Consider the following 16,324-nt stretch of genomic DNA (forward strand, 5'->3'; position numbering starts at 1 on the left):
TGTGTGTGTGTGCGTGTGTGTAAATGGGAGTCATGCTTCTCTGCTGTGCAGCTGTCAAAATGTCAGCTTGATATTTGAAATCACCAACAACACGCCATAGCCACAGTTTTCAGCAGAATGCAAAAGAAAAGCTGGGATGAGAAAAGAAAAGAGATTGGGGTTAAAAAGAAAACACACACACACACACACCCACGTTTGGTAATTTTATTGCCCTTGTCTGGGATTCACAGAGTTTTTACTTTTATTTTTTATTTGGTTCTGTGAAAAGTGTTTCAGAGTTATTATCAATGCTAGTTTTTATAACTGGACTCAATTTGATTTTAATTGTGTGTTTGCATGCAGCTGTAGTGCCATCTGCAATTGTAGGCATTCCTCTCAGTTTGCAAACTCACGATTTCACAAGGTTGGAGCATAAAGAGAGAGAAATCTTTGATCATTCCTTTTCGCCCAATCTCTCTAGATCATTCAGGTCGTCTCTTATTCTCTCTTCTCCTCAGTCACCTCAAACATTCTCTGCAGGGTTTATGTCTAACGGCTGAGCTGGCCATGAAAAGTGCAGATTTGTTTCTGATTGTCTACTTCTGTGTTAATCCACATTTTGGATCGTTATCCTGCTGAAAGAGCAAATGACGACCAGCTTTAGGATTTCTGGCAGAGACTTAAAATGTCCCAGTATTTCAAAGAATGTGTAATGCTGTGCACTTTAACAAAGTCGCTTTGCACTTTCAAAGAAAAATATGACAGGCCCACGGCATGACAGATCCTCTATTGTGCTTTATAATAAGATTGATGGGAGCTTATTATAATGGATTTTTCACATTTTCATCCCTTGTTTTAAGCAGCCAGTGCTGTTTGATTCTGAAAAGGGACATTTTAAAAAGGGACATCTGCCCAAACTGTCCAGTTTTGCTTCAAAACCCTTCACTATTAGCAAATTCCAGATATTTATATTCATGATGGTGGGCCAGAAAACAAGTTTTTTTCTACTATCATTCTGAAATAACAAGTTGGCACACTGATTAATAATGGTTATTGTGGAGGATCAATGATAACAAGAAGAAACTCTTAACTAATCAGAGGTGATGAGCAACAAGTGTAGCAAAATGCAAGCAGGGAAACTGAAGGAGAGCAACTAATTAACAGAGAGGAACTGAACTAAGGCTCAAACTAAATTTAAGAGAAAAAAAACTACAGTGATCTGTAAGAACCGAATTTAAATGCACAAATACAAAAACACAGGAATGTGCTAAGAAACTAACACAGAGAAATGTCCTGTTCTAGCAATAGTTCACACAGATTATTGAACTGAAATATGAGACCTACCAAACATAAATAACAAAAAAATGCTTAAAACATCAACAAAAATAACAAACCGTAACACACACAAGGAACAAACAGAAAGCATTATTTTGAAATAAATCTTTCAAAATAACAGTTTTCTGCTTAAATATTATTTTATCAATCAAATCACAGCAGCTTTTATCTGTATAGTGTTAAATTATATACATGTGAAAAGATGCTCAATATTATTTAGTATCAAGAAGTACTTATCTAATACAAAGAAAGCTATTTAGTAATATTTTAAGTTTGTTAATAAGTAGTTTTATCAAACGATTGGTGTTCCTCAAAGTCCGTGGTCTTGATATAATATGAAATGAAAATGAGCCATTAAGCATTTCTGTTTATTTATTATTCTGTGCCCAGAATATGCAAATAATTTACTAAAAGCAGTACATAGATGAATGAAAGGAGATTCTTCTAAGCACAAGCTGGCTCCATCGTTCACGTGAACGACTGAACTCGCATTACACAAATTCAGTTCAGCCCAGGCCAACACATCACATGATGTTTTCCAACTGCAGTATAAAACGGGCTTGTGAGACAACAACCTGCCGTCTAACTTGAGTTAAATCATTGCTTCAGTAAAAAATAAATAACATCTTGTTTGGAGTGAAGTTCAATAACGAGGGTTTATCCTGTAAATGACAACTTTATGTAAAGTTTTTCCAGGCTTTAATTTATTAGCTATTTTAGATTTGAATGCAGATGTGACTTGTGCTTTTGGCCTGGCCTTTCTTATCTCTGCCTTGGCCAACAAAAAAAAAGTTAAAACCCATTAGAAGAGCATTGATGGGCTGTAGCAATACCAAAATTAAATTATTTTTAGATATAATTTTTTTTATATGAGCTCCCATTTTTGTAGCTTTGCTTGTGATGGATGTGACTGTGTTTAACATAATGCACACACTAATACAATTACGACAGCTAAATCCGCAAAACTGCAAATGCTACTTAAAGTGCCTTTTCTGATAATTAAATATTTGGTTAGTTTCAAGCTGTGTCATCCCATTGCATTAAAACATCTCAGCTAAAAGACATGAAACACACAGCATGAGTCATGCTGTGGGTCTAATTACGGTTTCCTAAGGGAACAATTTCCATAATGTCAGAGAACCATAAAAAATTTATGGACAGCTGAAACATCAACGTTGAGGTTGCACAGTGGAAATCCACAAACCACCAGATGACATCATTGTAACAAAGCTTTTATCTTCTGCTCGACCAACCCAGAGGAGAAAGGACGCAGAGATATAAAGGATGCTGCACACGTCTGTGGAAATGTCACAGGTAGCAGAGATGGGAATGAAGTGTTCCTGAACAATCTAAACACCCTGGGTTAAATCTAAAAGTTATTTTATCTAGGAGAACAAATCCACGATGAAACACTTCAAAACATTTTCAAATGAATATGATATTTAACAGGCAAACAAACAAATCTGTTTGACAAAATAATGTTGAAAATGCAAAACCTTTAACAGCCGAGTTGCACAAGTGCGTTTAACGTATTTAATGGTTTTACAGCACAGATGTGATGCATTTTTGAACAAAATTATGTGCGCCAATTTTAAAAAGTCAAAGGAATACTAAATTGATATATTAGCACATATAAAACCAGATTTTAATTGAAGCGTATTTTTTGAAATAAAATAAAAAATAACTGTAAAACAATTCACAAATCAATTCAATTTCAGGGAGGAAATTTAAAAAAAAAATTAAATTTCAGAAATAAGAGCAAAGCATTGGAAAACAAACACAAGAAAAAAAATGAAACTGTTCTAATTAAATGAAATAAATCAGATTTTATACTTAGTTTGCACATTTATCTTCTTTTTGTTGTTTTGTTTGCCCTGAAGATATAAAACAACATACATTTAAAGATCTACACATTGCAACTCTCTATAAACATTAAGTAATGACGAAGAGGTAATTATTTAATGTAGGAGAAACTGCAGGCGGTAATATTCAACATCATTCAACAGTATAAATGCGGTCTCTAAACCCTGGTGCTGTACTAACTTCTGTTTCCTCATTTAGATCTATTCCCTCTGCTCTAGACAAAAAACATAACTCAGCACAACACCTGGAGCAGATGTGTTTGTTGTTGCAATTTTTTTTCTTTATTTCTTGACCTTAAATTTCACTACAGTAAAGGTTTATCAGCTGCTTCTTACGGCTGACTTTGGTTTGCAAGTGTTGAATTAATTAAACTAATTATCTGAGCGGATATTTCAAAGCTCTGCTGAACATAGGGCTCCTGGATAAATCTCATTAATATCAGGTGCTTTTTGCAAAACAAGCAATATTTAATCCACCTGTGTTGGAACATAAAGAGAAAACTGCAGAACCAGAACATTTAAAGCTGAAATTATCTCATGGATTTACCTCAAGGGGAAACATGCAGAAATTAATTAGGTTATCTCCTGGTCATTAGTTTTTATCTGCAACACTTAAAGCATGTTCCAGGCACTAAATGAAAGGCCCAAGTGGTTTAATTACTGGGTTTGATAATCATGATTAATTAGACAGAGGAAACGCTAGTGTGTGTGGACACAGACGTGGCCTACTTTTGGAATGATTGTGATAAATCTGCTTTTTATCTGTGGATTCAGAACAGATTTGTTTTGTACCGTAAGGAACAATAGTTCTTGAAGATCGAAAACTAAAACCGACCTAGGATACTAATCTGATTTATCTCTCTTCCCTCCTCCCCACCTCCCTGTGTGGTCTCTGTCTCCCTCAGTGGGACGAGGTCAGTGTCCTGGATGACCGGGGGAAGCTCATACGGACCTTTGAGGTCTGCAATGTCAATCAGAATTCCCGTCAGCAGGACAGCTGGCTGGCAACACCTTTCCTCCTCCGTCAGTCGGCTCCGCGGATGTTTGTGACGTTGCGCTTCTCTGTGCGCGACTGTGCCAGTCTGCGGACGCCGTCGCCCACCTGTCGGGAAACCCTCACCCTCTACTACAAGCAGGCCGACTCGCAGGCGGAGTTAATGAAAACCTGGACCCCAGAGGTGAGATCAAACTCTGGAACATTTATGTATTTTCTCATTCTAGTTTGTCTGGAAACTCTCACACTGAGTGTCGAAGTGGTAAGGAACGCCACGTTCCAGATAGCATTAACCTGAATTAGAGGTCAGTAATTTGGGGAGTATTTAAAACCTCCCTTTTCAAAATACTTTGCAAATTTTTGTTTTGTTTCTTTTAGAAACATCCATGGCTGTTTTTGCTCTGCACTATTAATTTACACTGTTTCTGAAGCACACGTCTAAATGCTATTTGTCGATGAGGAACAAATGTGTCATTTAAATTTGCTGTGATAGGTGGCAAAGGCCATTCTTAAATGGCTGTGTGCTGGTAACTTTAAACGCCTCTTGGCATTTTTTCAGCTCTGGTTCCTGTCTTTGTTGGATGATGTCATAAAACAAGGAAAAGACAAGAACAGAAAGCAAAGAATTTTTGAAAAACAATGCTGCATCAGCTTAGTCTAACCACAGATGCAATTTTATACATCCATCACCTCTTATCAGAATAAAATCTCTTCACACACACCAAAAGGAGATGGTACAGTTCTGGCTTCTGGGTTAGTTCCCCTTTGGGACTTCAGAACTTGCTTTACAGATTCTTTCACATAGTAAATATATATGAATAAAATGAGATTAAAAACTGTCAATATTTTAAAAAAGGAAAACAGACGAAAACTATAACATTCAAAGGAATAATGTTTTTATTCATAATGCCCTGCAAAAACAATCTTACCTAATAAACCTTTTCACATTTGGTCACATTACAGCAGCCATCTTTACTGTTTTAATTGGTCTTGCCCAAACAGTTGTGACGTGGTAGTGAAATGACACATGAATGTCAGTTGTGTTATGGATAAAAATCTGAAAGTGTGGCACTGATTTATATTCAGGCCCCTCTACGATGACACTCTACTCAGTGAAAATCATACAACCAAATGCCAGAATCATCAGGTTGTTCATGGAATCACGTGACTGTGTGTAATTTAATCCCAGTATAAATGCAGCTGTTCTATGAAGAAATCAGAGGTTTGGAGACAAAGGAGCAGCTTAGGCAGAAAGTTGTGAAGAAGTGTTACAAAATAATATACCAAGATTTAAACATCTCAAGGAATAATGTACAATCCATCATCTGAAAGAAAAGCATTTGAGACTCAGCAAGAGCTGCACAGATCCACACCTCAGTTGGCAAACTCTGCAGACAAAAGTCGTTCAATCCACAAATCTGGATCTTTTGTAAGAGTGGCAAGAGCAAAGTGAGAAGCAGCAATGTAATGGTTTGTAACAAAAAACAAAAAAAATTAAAGATCAAATATCTATGGTCTCTCCCAAAACATGGAGTACTCTGTGATGGTCTATCACATAAAATCCCGACAGAATATATTGAAGTTTGTGGGTTTTGGACAAAAAGTGAGAAAGTACAATGATGTGTGAATTATTTTGCAATCTGCTCTGTTTTTTCTTAAGTCTTAGTGAAATAACTGTGGAAGTTGTGGCTCCAAGCAGCTGTTCAGTATTATTACCTGTCATTTCTTAAAAAAATTATTAAGCTTTTTTTATGGCAAATAATTCCTTAAGGAGATATTTAGGATGCTTCCTAAGTAAAAAAAAAAAACGAACAACAAAGTTATTCTTCATTCAGTGGAATGATGAACATACACAGCACCAGGACATTCCCAAACACGGTGAGTGTAATTTATCATTTCATGACAATCTGAGTTTGAAAGTTGTGCTGATTCAAAGTACACTGACTGCTCTGTTGTTTCCTCTTGGATAGTTATGAGTCTGCATCTGTTTCTCCCCACTTTTTTTAAATTGGGGAGAAAATAAAGGAAAGAGAGAGGTTTCTTTTTATGGACTTGTCTTGTCCTTCATCCTGACTGCTGAGATGGTATGACCAGGCGATGCATTTATCAGCTGGCCATCACCACACACTGCCTTGACCTTTGTAAGGCGCATGTGTAGAAGGGCGCGCGTTGCTCAGTGCTCACACAGCGATGATGTCTTCACAGATAAACCTCCGGATTCTCAGCCTGAGGGGAAATAACCACGGCTATATTTCAGCAGGCATGTCAGAGCAGAGCAGAATGGCGGTGCATAGATGTCACTGTCTTCCAGGTCCATTAAAAATAAAAGGCTTAAACCCAAAAGTATGGAGTGGTGTCAGAACTGAGAGGGGAAAAAATGTCCAAATGTGTACATTTTAAAACAGTTAAAGTTTGCTAAATACATTCGATGATTAATTAAATGTAGCACCCAGAAGAATTGGCCTAATTTGGTCCTAATTTTGTGCACATGCCTGCAAGCAAATGATTTAGTTTGCACGGCTTGGCTTGTCTAGGATGGGACCCAGAGGGAGGAAGTAGCGCCATCGTGAGTGAGTCGCTTTGTATCCCGGCCCGCAGGGGGGCCTGGCATGTGACCATCTGTGTGCCGGTACTACCAAATCTGTGATCCATTTGACTTTACAACAAAGGCAATACAGTCACAGGACCCCCAACGTTTCCTCCACACTGTCGGAGAGCTTAGCACTCCCTTTTCTAGTTAGTTATCTGAAACCGTTAATTTTTACAAGAGTGTTTAAGTTTGGGATGTTAAGTTGTTGATTGCCAAATCTGTCTGGGTATTAAGTGCCTGTGCTTTGTAGTAACAAAGCTGAATTTAATAGTAAATTTACAAAACTCTTGTGCATGTTATGTGTTGTACCCAAAGCTGTTAATCCCTGAATGCCCACTGCAAGGCCCAAATGACTTCCTGATTAAGTAGAGTCTGGCCACAGCCGATTTAAACAGGTGTTATTTTAGTCACTGCTTGAGGCAAAGTACCTTCAGACAGAATTATTAAAGTCATCATTAGTGATTCATCGCTGTTAACATTAAAGCGGCAGCCCTTTCATTGTCGTCCGACAATGATTGATTGCATAATCACTCTGATTACTGTAGAAAAAGCTGCTGGGATTAGTGGTTTCTTTAAACCGGACCCATGGGCAACAATTTTTAATATTTACAGTCTTTCAGCTTTCACCTTAAACGTCACGTCATTCCTACGACATGATGATAATAATAATAATCTTTTTAAGACATAAAATCAGGCCTTTGAGTCTAGTGCAAACCAAAATGACTGAAATCAGAGACTGTTTTTCATCTTTCTTTGAGGTCATTAGAGTTTCACCGATTCAGATTTTCTTTTTCCTGAGGACAATAACACTTGGAGAGAGAATTTCTGCAGGTTGTAGTTTTAAATCTAACAGGGAAATGATCACACACATTTATGACTCAAAGTGTATGTCCTTATTTATTTGACTTTGGTTAAACTCAGTCTGTGACATGATGACTTCATAAACAGAAAATGTTATCATTTTTAAAAAAAAGTGAGGTGTGCATTGGTATTCAGCCGCCTTGAGTAATTACTTAGAAGAACTTGTTAGTTGTTCACCTCACTAAGGGTTTTATAGCACCTCGCTCCATCTGCTTGCTGTTTCCCTAGCAAACTGCTAACAGGATTTTTTATGACCATCTTACAAAAATGACTTTCTCTGTTTTACTCTTCCATTAAGCTGAGATTATATTTGGCAGGAACATGAACGATACCTCCCTAGGAGTCAATGGTTCATGTGTCTCATAACTAACAGTGATGCATTGTCCTCTCTGCCTCTACAGCCATCTAGCAGTGATAAAGAGTCGAGGGAGGGCTGGGTGAAGATCGACACCATTGCTGCTGATAAGAGCTTCTCCAAAGTGGAGCCCAGTTCACCTCACCAGTACCAACCCAACCGCTACAGTCGCATTAACGTTAAAACACGAAGCTTTGCTCCTCTCACACGTGGCGGGTAATCAATGATGCCTTGTTTTCTGTATCTTTTGCTTCCTCTGTAAAAAGAGTGTTTAACATTCCCGTCTCTACATGTGACCTTGATTTCAGGTTCGTCTTGGCAATTGTGGACAGTGGAGCTTGCGTTTCCCTCATGGGGGTGTCCATCTTCTACCGGCGTTGTCCAGCCACAAGCCTCCACTTAGCGTCCTACCCGGCGACTCCCTCTGGTGCAGAGCCGACTGCTCTGGTTCCCGTGATAGGGAGCTGCGTCCCCCACAGCAGAGCGCAGGGCGGGACGCCCCCTCGCATGCACTGCAACGCTGAGGGCGAGTGGATGGTCCCCGTCGGAGGATGCGTCTGTGACAAAGGATATGAGCCAAACGTCAACGGATCTGCCTGCTTGGGTGAGTTCAGAGGCCTGTGGTGAGGTTAATTACTGACTGGGAAAACTCACAGGCTGGAAACAAGCAATTCTCTAAAGAACCTCAGCAAAGCCTGGAGATCCTTTTGTGTTCAGAGTGAAATTGGTTTGCAATTAATGAAATCTTATTGGAGTCTCTGCTGGGTGAAGGTCGGTGTTGCTGGCAGAAAAGCACGGCACTTAGTTGTAAAATATTACCAGACAAGTCCACGGCTTTCCACAAATGAAGAATCTTCTGGCAAAGATGTGCATAAAGCGCAGCCAGCTTCTATTCCAAAAGCATAAGCTGCGTCTTGCTCATGGTGCAGTAACAACAACAACAAAACTCCTTACCTACTATTGTTGGTCAAGTTCTCATTTGCTTTGAACTTTTAAAACTATAGATTAATGTTTGGGGACATGCTGTTTTCTTGTCGTTATTGCCTGAAGAGCAACGTACTGTACATCTGTGATTCTTATTTTTATGTTTCAAAGAGCAGCTATAAAACTTTAAAAAAGCAAAAAAAAATTATTTTATAGTGATTGTTAGAGGCACCGCTAAGTTTCTTGATGAAATGTGCATTACAGCACTGTGTCTAGATATTTCAGCATTCTTTTTTCTTTTACAAAAATATCAACAAATAGGCAACTTTTCCAGAAAATATTAGGAGTTGTAATTATGTCAACAATTATTTCTTAATTTTGAGACACTCAAAGACTAACTATTATTATTTATTATTTAAAGCAGTTATTATTGCTTTAAAACCTAGAAGTGGCAATAACAGTAGTATGCATATAATGTTTTAGTTCATCTTTGGAGAACAGAGTGTGGGTTTATTATTTTTTTTTATATTTTCAGATCAATAACAACCAATCGTGTCGCCACAGCAAATAAAAAGACAGATACGATATTAACACAATTTAATAGTTTCACAAGATCTTGCTGCATTCTTTCCAGCACGAGTTTCTCGTTGGGCATTTATATCAACGCAGCCCATTTGCTGTTGTAAAAATTCCTTGGCCTTATAAAAGTGCGGAAGCATAAAAGCTGAACATTCCTTCACCAAAAGATCCTCACTCCCTCTAAACCACATTCTGACATCATCTCAGCCTCTTAAACTTTGCTGATCTGAAGGTGCTCAGATCTGGATTTTGTGGCTGATTTCTTGTTTCCGTCTTTGCCAACTCTTTAACCTCCGCTGATTTTGGCTGATTCCACTTTCTGTTGCCGAACTGAAATGTGAGAAAATGTACATTTCACTCAAAATTGTTTTCATACGTTTCCCTGCCTAGATAATTTTATATATATATACATATATATTAAAAACAGAGGAAATGCCACTCTGTTTGTAAAAGCATGGCCTTTCTTTCACTTCACATTTATGTGCTACTTTACGTTGGTCTCATAATATTGCATCTGTGGTTGTAGTACAATAAATTGTGTGGAATTCCAAGACGTACGACACCGATAAAGTTTTTTTTTTCACTCTCGTAGCTGTGAGCTTAATAGTTTTCCATGCTGTCGTTTCCTACTAGAATAAACGGTCTTGAAAGTCTTGTTATTGTGATAAATGTTGCCTAGAGTGGAAGCAGACATGTGACAAAGACCTCCTGTTCCCACAAGGTGCTCCTTCTCCTTTCGAGTAATCCAGCCTTGACGTATTGTGACATTGCCTTCTAACTGTCTTTGTGCAAGGTGAGCTCATTTGAATTCAGGTGTCCAAAGATCTGCGCTCGCAGTCAGTCAGCTGTTGGACCAATCCCTCCCCCCCTGTCAGTTTTTCTCTCTGTTTTTTCCTGAGTCGCGGAGCCTCTTGATCAATACTGCTGTCACTCTGATGCACTTCTGTGATTGATGAGGAGACCAGAGGGAATTGAGGGCAGGTAGGCTGAGGCGGGATGAGACGAAGAGTCTATCCTCTCCGTACGGTCAGTAATCACTGGAGGTTTTTCATCCAGAAATACAGATAATTTACTGTCAAAGTGGGATTAATGGATCAAAGGAAGAAGGGATGCTTATACAGCCAAGAGACAAAGAGATTAAGAAAAGATCAGAAATGGTAAAACTGGTTAAGGAACACTTTACACTTCTTAAGATGTGTACAAGTAAGGCAGAAAAACTGAGATGTCCAGATGGACAGGAAGGAATATATATGAAGAGAGTCGGGGGGAGGAGGGAGGAAGAAAGGGAAAGAACTGTAGTGGGAGGGAAGTGACACATTTAGGTCATGGCGATGTAATGGCCACTCGTCCGTGAACAAGTGACAGAAACCGCAGGGGGAGAGAGTGGAGGAAAACTGGGGAGAGACTGAAAGATAGGAGGATGCAAGTTAATGACTTAAAGAACTGAGCAGGCAAAAAAATGTAAAGACGAGGAGGAGAATTTGGAGAGTTGTTGTGTACGTGTGAGTTTATGTCACTGCAGTGCCGATGTTTGCTCGGCAGAGGCCTCGAAATACAAGGATTGGAGTCAAAAACTGCATTCTCACAGGAATTTCACCAGATGTAATTGCTCAAGTCTTAACTAACAGTTAATCTTCAATCTTGCCAAGTCAGCTGTGAAATGTGTTTGCGCTCTTTGCCTTTGCATCTGCGCTCCGCCTGCTGCTTTGTGTTTGTTGCACCTGACTGATGTCTGCTGACAAACCGACCCTCGAAAACGCTCGGCCGCTGCGGCGAAGACCTCCAGCGGCCGTCCCAACGCTCTGGAAACTTTATTAAAGTAAACCTGTTATTTTTATAGAAATTATAGCATAACAACAAAAATGAAAACTTTTTAAAATTACAATATGGTAGTAGAGTCCAAGTCTTTTGCCACTTCCTCATTTTAAACCTGTAGCCCATTGCTACAGGCAATTATATATTACAAAGTGTTCAATTATTAGATGAAAATGAAATATGTAAATTTTCTCAACGTACAATACGAGAAACAGCAAAGCAAGAGAATGGTACATTTTACTCAAGCAATGTAAATTTTAACCACAGCTGCAAAAAGACCTGAAAAATATCACCAGGAAAAAAGCAACATTTGTTTTTACTCAGTGTAGAAAAATCGAACCACATGAAGAAATAATTACTTCTAATGAAAATCAAGGAAACTGGCCCACAGCATCATAGATCCTCGGTCTTAAAAGTGAGTGGGCATGAAATGTTTTCCACATGTATATTATTATTCCATGCCAAACTTGCAATCTCTTTTCCAGTGAAGAAAGTGAACTCAATATAAATTAGATTAGAGTGTTTACTCTTTAAAAACCTAAACTATTTTAATGCATTTTACACATTTTTAACCCTTAGCTTTTGAAAGGTCTGGATCTTTTCTAGAGACTCCATCACAGCTTTGCAGTTTAATTTTATATGCCCAAAATCAAGACTGCCAGCTGGCTGCCTAAACAGACTGAAGCAGCGACAATTTATTTTACTGTTTTTTTTCTCCTCCATTGGAAAAATGTCCCCGATTGAATCAGAAGGAAAAATCCTAAAGAAAATACAGAAATTACAGCTCTGACTCTGTAGGTGGCAATAGCATGAACATTAATTGGAAAGCCATCCTGACCCTCAAATTACAATAGAGCAACACTCTAAATATAACTATAGAGATTCCCAAAACAAAACTGTAGCTCATTATTTCTTTCATTACTCTCGCGCATTAATTTTGTCACCACATGATACAACTTAATGGCCAAACGGTCCGGAAAATGTGAGCCAGACAAATAAAAAAAATGACAAACTAACTCCAATGCTCTTGTGGTTTCTCATACACAAAACAATGCCGGTAATGCACAAAGCAGGCAGTTAAATGTTTATTGTTCCCAGCATCTCATTTATTCATGTTTACACATATTAGCAAAAAGGTTGAGTTTTCAGTCGAAGCTTAATCCCACCAAAACATGCCGTTTCCATGTGAATGCGAGGTGCAAACTGTCTCTGTTAGCATTACTAGATTCTAGGAATAGATTTCTTTCATCTCCTATGGCGTGGACGTATTCCAAGATGGCAGAATTTAGGGCTCAAGTTGTGAAAAGAATAGTCCAGAAAGCATGACACATCATTTTCACATGTCCAGATCTCGACTCCTTTGAGAATTGTGTAAGCCTCTGTTAATCTATCACATGCTTCTTGATTCTTCTGGCGTCGTAGTCACAAAAACAACAGTTGGACTGATGATAAATTGAGACGCTGACTGAGACTTTGGACACTTGCGAAAAACAAAGACAGCATTTTGCAAACAGATGATTAAAAAAACTCTTTTAATTTATTCTCAGAACTGTTGATCATATTAAAAAAAAAAAAACACCCAAATTGTGACTGATCAGTGTGACATTCAGATGTCAGAAATTTGGTTGTAGTCCTTAGAAAAATTACAGAAGATGATTGCTCCAGCAGCCGCCTGCTGGTTTTAATAATTTTCCTGCCAAACAGCATAAGGATGAGTTGGCCTTCTGACATTTTCAGCCCAAATGTGAAAGGGAGAAGCAGAGAGCGCACAACAACATGACATGATTGCACCTGTTTGGTACAACATGAAACAGCTCTTCAGTTTGTTTTTTTTTAGCCCCCCTCTGAGTCGCTTCCTCCTGGCGTCACATCGTCCTCTGACAGACGTCGTTTATTTGATTCCCTGTAAGCTACAGATGAGGATTTAGGACAGAGATTAGTGCCAAATGCCAAAATGAGCCTCGATTTCATTCTGTGCAACATGCTGCTGTTTGCGAGTGTGACCTGACTGAAATATTCCACGTGTCAGACTGTCCTGATTTGTCAACGAAGAGATGTTAGTCAGCGGAAATCTTCATGGTGTATGTCCAGAGGTAAAATCAGAGGGGTGATACAGTGCTGTAGAAATGTCTTTGCACACCTACATTTATTTTTTTGCTTTATTTATCACACAGGGTTTAACTTCATCACACATTTTTTTAAGGTCAAAGATAAATCCACAAAGCAGTTTTCATATTAACAGGTTTACAATTATTCCATGTTTTCTCATAGATAGTGGCTCTCACTTTGCTGAAATCCCAAAGACAAATTACTTTGCATCCCTTTCCAAGTTGATTAATGTCAATGATCTTGTTTCTCTCAAAAGTTTATATATCTGGGCATGATGGTTTGCTTTTTGAGATTTTGCCGACAGATTCTAGAGTTCAAGGGTTGATTACTTTTCCCTTTGGTCCTTTGGGTATTCTTGATTTTGTTCATGATTATCAGCAGCCTCTTATAATTAGTCTTTTTAGGTCTAATTTATGAAATAAGTTCCTGCTTTGGGGCAAAACACAAACAAAGTAATCAATGAAATAAGTGATCAATGTTGACCTCTGGCTTGACCTCGCTGCAGGACATTTCCAGGCCAACAGGATGATTGTGGTTGAACACGCACAGCCAAACCAAATCAATCGCATGTTTGGGATTTTATTGAGCATACAGCAGTGTCAGAAAAGGGCCTGTGATGTTTACTCTAAAGTAAAATGGTTTAAATTATGCTTCACAGACTTCTTAATGGAGAAATGATGGCAATCAGGATGTGTATTTAACATTTTGAAAGCGCATTTTTTAGGTTAAACTACGACCAGATCTCAATTTTATTATGGCACCTGCTGCTTATCAATTAGGGTTTGGGAAGAATGGGAGTTATGTATATAATCACTGTGATAGAAACCAAATTGATGGATTATTTCCTGTTTTAGTTGTTTAAGGTAAGAAAATGCTTATTAGTTAAGACTCTTTGTCAAGCCAGTGTTGCTTATTTATTTGCTTGTCGTACTGTTTTTAGTTGTTTGACAGTTTTGTTATGTGTTGGGTTGAAATTATCTAATCCTCAAGACGAATGCAACCATACTAACACCCAACCAAACTCAAACATGCAAGTAAAAAAAAGAGCAGAAGATATAAAGGAGTATCACCCAAAATTTCTAAAAAAAATATCCAGTCTTAACATAGAAATGTGTTGTGTTTTGGTAATATCAGCTATTTTTCAAAATTGAAAAATAAATGACCCCTTACAGAACTCTGAGCAGTCGACACATGCTGTTTCTAAGGCAATACAGTTAAAACAAGCTAATCCTATCTCCAGGATAAATCATGTAACTTAATCCAGCATCTCTCCTAAAACCTCAGATAAACTTGTTTAGAGAAAGCAGTCGTGAATTTTGCCAGGGCTTTTGCTCCTGGCAGTCTAAGTGTAGAGCAGTACAGATTGCAAAAAGGACACCATGAGCACATATCTTCTTAGATCTGCGGTCAGTTCCCTCTTTACTTTTTTCACAGTAGATATTTTCCGCTGCAGCTGTCAAAGCTAAATATACAAAGAAAGTCATAGTTTGGATCTGTCTGTCTGTGGTGCAAAGAAGCCAAGTCATTGAGTAATAAATAGGTGTTGATTTTTAGTGTGCTTTGTTCACAGAGTGTCAAATGTGTTGATTTTAAAATAATTTGTATCTAAATGGTATGACAGCCATTTAGATGCATAACGTTAACAGTTTGTCCTGCTCTGCAAAATTCTGGAAACGGTAAAACTGGTCTGGCTGGGAAATCGTTCAAAGAAGGCCAAAATCTATCCTGTGTGCCTCCAGGTATTATTTCAGGACTGCAGTGCAGGAGTGAAGAGACTTCAGAAGACTTTGTCCTCTCATAAAGTTTTGTTTGGTCATGCAGTAAAGAGAACTGCATGAGTCCTGTGACCTTTGTGGTGATTTGCAGTCTGTTGTTTGTGTGCTTGGCTTAACTCACTTCTTTCCCAATCTTCCGTTTCTGCATCTGTTTTCTGGAAAACCTCCGCTTGAATGTGACGATGCAGAAATAATTCAAGCTTACACAGATCTGACTCAGGTCTACTTATGCTCACCTTATGTACATTTCTAATGTTGTCCAGCATCGATGCCCTCATGCTTTCAATCTGATTCTTGAGTTGCTGTGGATCTGGCAGTGCAGCCACTAGAGGGCAGTACTGAGCTTCTGAACCCAAAGGAAAGTTTAAAAAAAGACCAAACATGGCAATGGAGGAAATTATGATAATGTTCACTCAGGAGGAGACATAAAGAGTACAGTTAAGGTGGTACATCACAGCATGTGAATGGACAAGTTCTGCCATTCTTGTCATTGTTTCTTTTGCTGGTCTCATGTGAGCTTTACTGCGCCACATTTCCACCATGATTACCAGCGGTAAAGCTCTGTTTGTTAGACACAAGACTTTGTATATGTCTGCATATTAAAGGTTGAGCGTGAACAGGACTTGAAATGTTTATTTTTATTTCATATAATGGCTGCAATATAAATGTCAAGTCAAGTTTATTTGTGTCGCACATTTTCAGAAACAAGGCACTTAAAAGTGCTTTACATCATAAAAACATTATGCAGACATCAATTATGAGACATGCAATAAACATTACGTTTTTGCCATTTGCCATAATAAAAACCAACACATGAAATATGTTGATCACTGTTACTTTGAGACAGTGAATACAGTTTGAGTTTTCAAAGTTCTCTCCTTTATAAACATGTCATAATTTGCCCCTTATAATAAATGCATTGAGTTCTTTGTTTTGCTTTACTGTATTCTGTGTAGAAAGCCTTTTCATTTAGGCTGTGTTATTTGTGAGCCACCAAAAGGGGGCGGCAGTCTTGGCAGCCCATCATCTCCCAAAGTATTCAAAGCAAATTTGAGACAGAGGAGATAAGAAGGAATAACAAGCATTTTTTAAAACAATTTCCTACATTCTGGCAGCTCTTCCTCTCATTAACCACTTTAACATAGT

General features: G+C 38.3%; 1 protein-coding gene across 1 annotated transcript in view; it reads left to right on the forward strand.

The window, feature by feature from the left end:
- The window catches only part of LOC111608095 (ephrin type-B receptor 5-like), a 53,461-nt gene that overhangs the window by 25,583 nt on the left and 11,554 nt on the right, over window positions 1-16,324 (forward strand). The window contains exons 3-5 of the mRNA XM_023330645.1: window positions 4,082-4,354; window positions 8,023-8,192; window positions 8,285-8,580. Coding sequence (XP_023186413.1) covers window positions 4,082-4,354; window positions 8,023-8,192; window positions 8,285-8,580 — 739 coding nt within the window. The remainder of the gene's footprint in view (window positions 1-4,081; window positions 4,355-8,022; window positions 8,193-8,284; window positions 8,581-16,324) is intronic.

Source organism: Xiphophorus maculatus, chromosome 3 (genome assembly GCF_002775205.1).
Source record: "Xiphophorus maculatus strain JP 163 A chromosome 3, X_maculatus-5.0-male, whole genome shotgun sequence".
Classification (NCBI taxonomy): domain Eukaryota; kingdom Metazoa; phylum Chordata; class Actinopteri; order Cyprinodontiformes; family Poeciliidae; genus Xiphophorus; species Xiphophorus maculatus.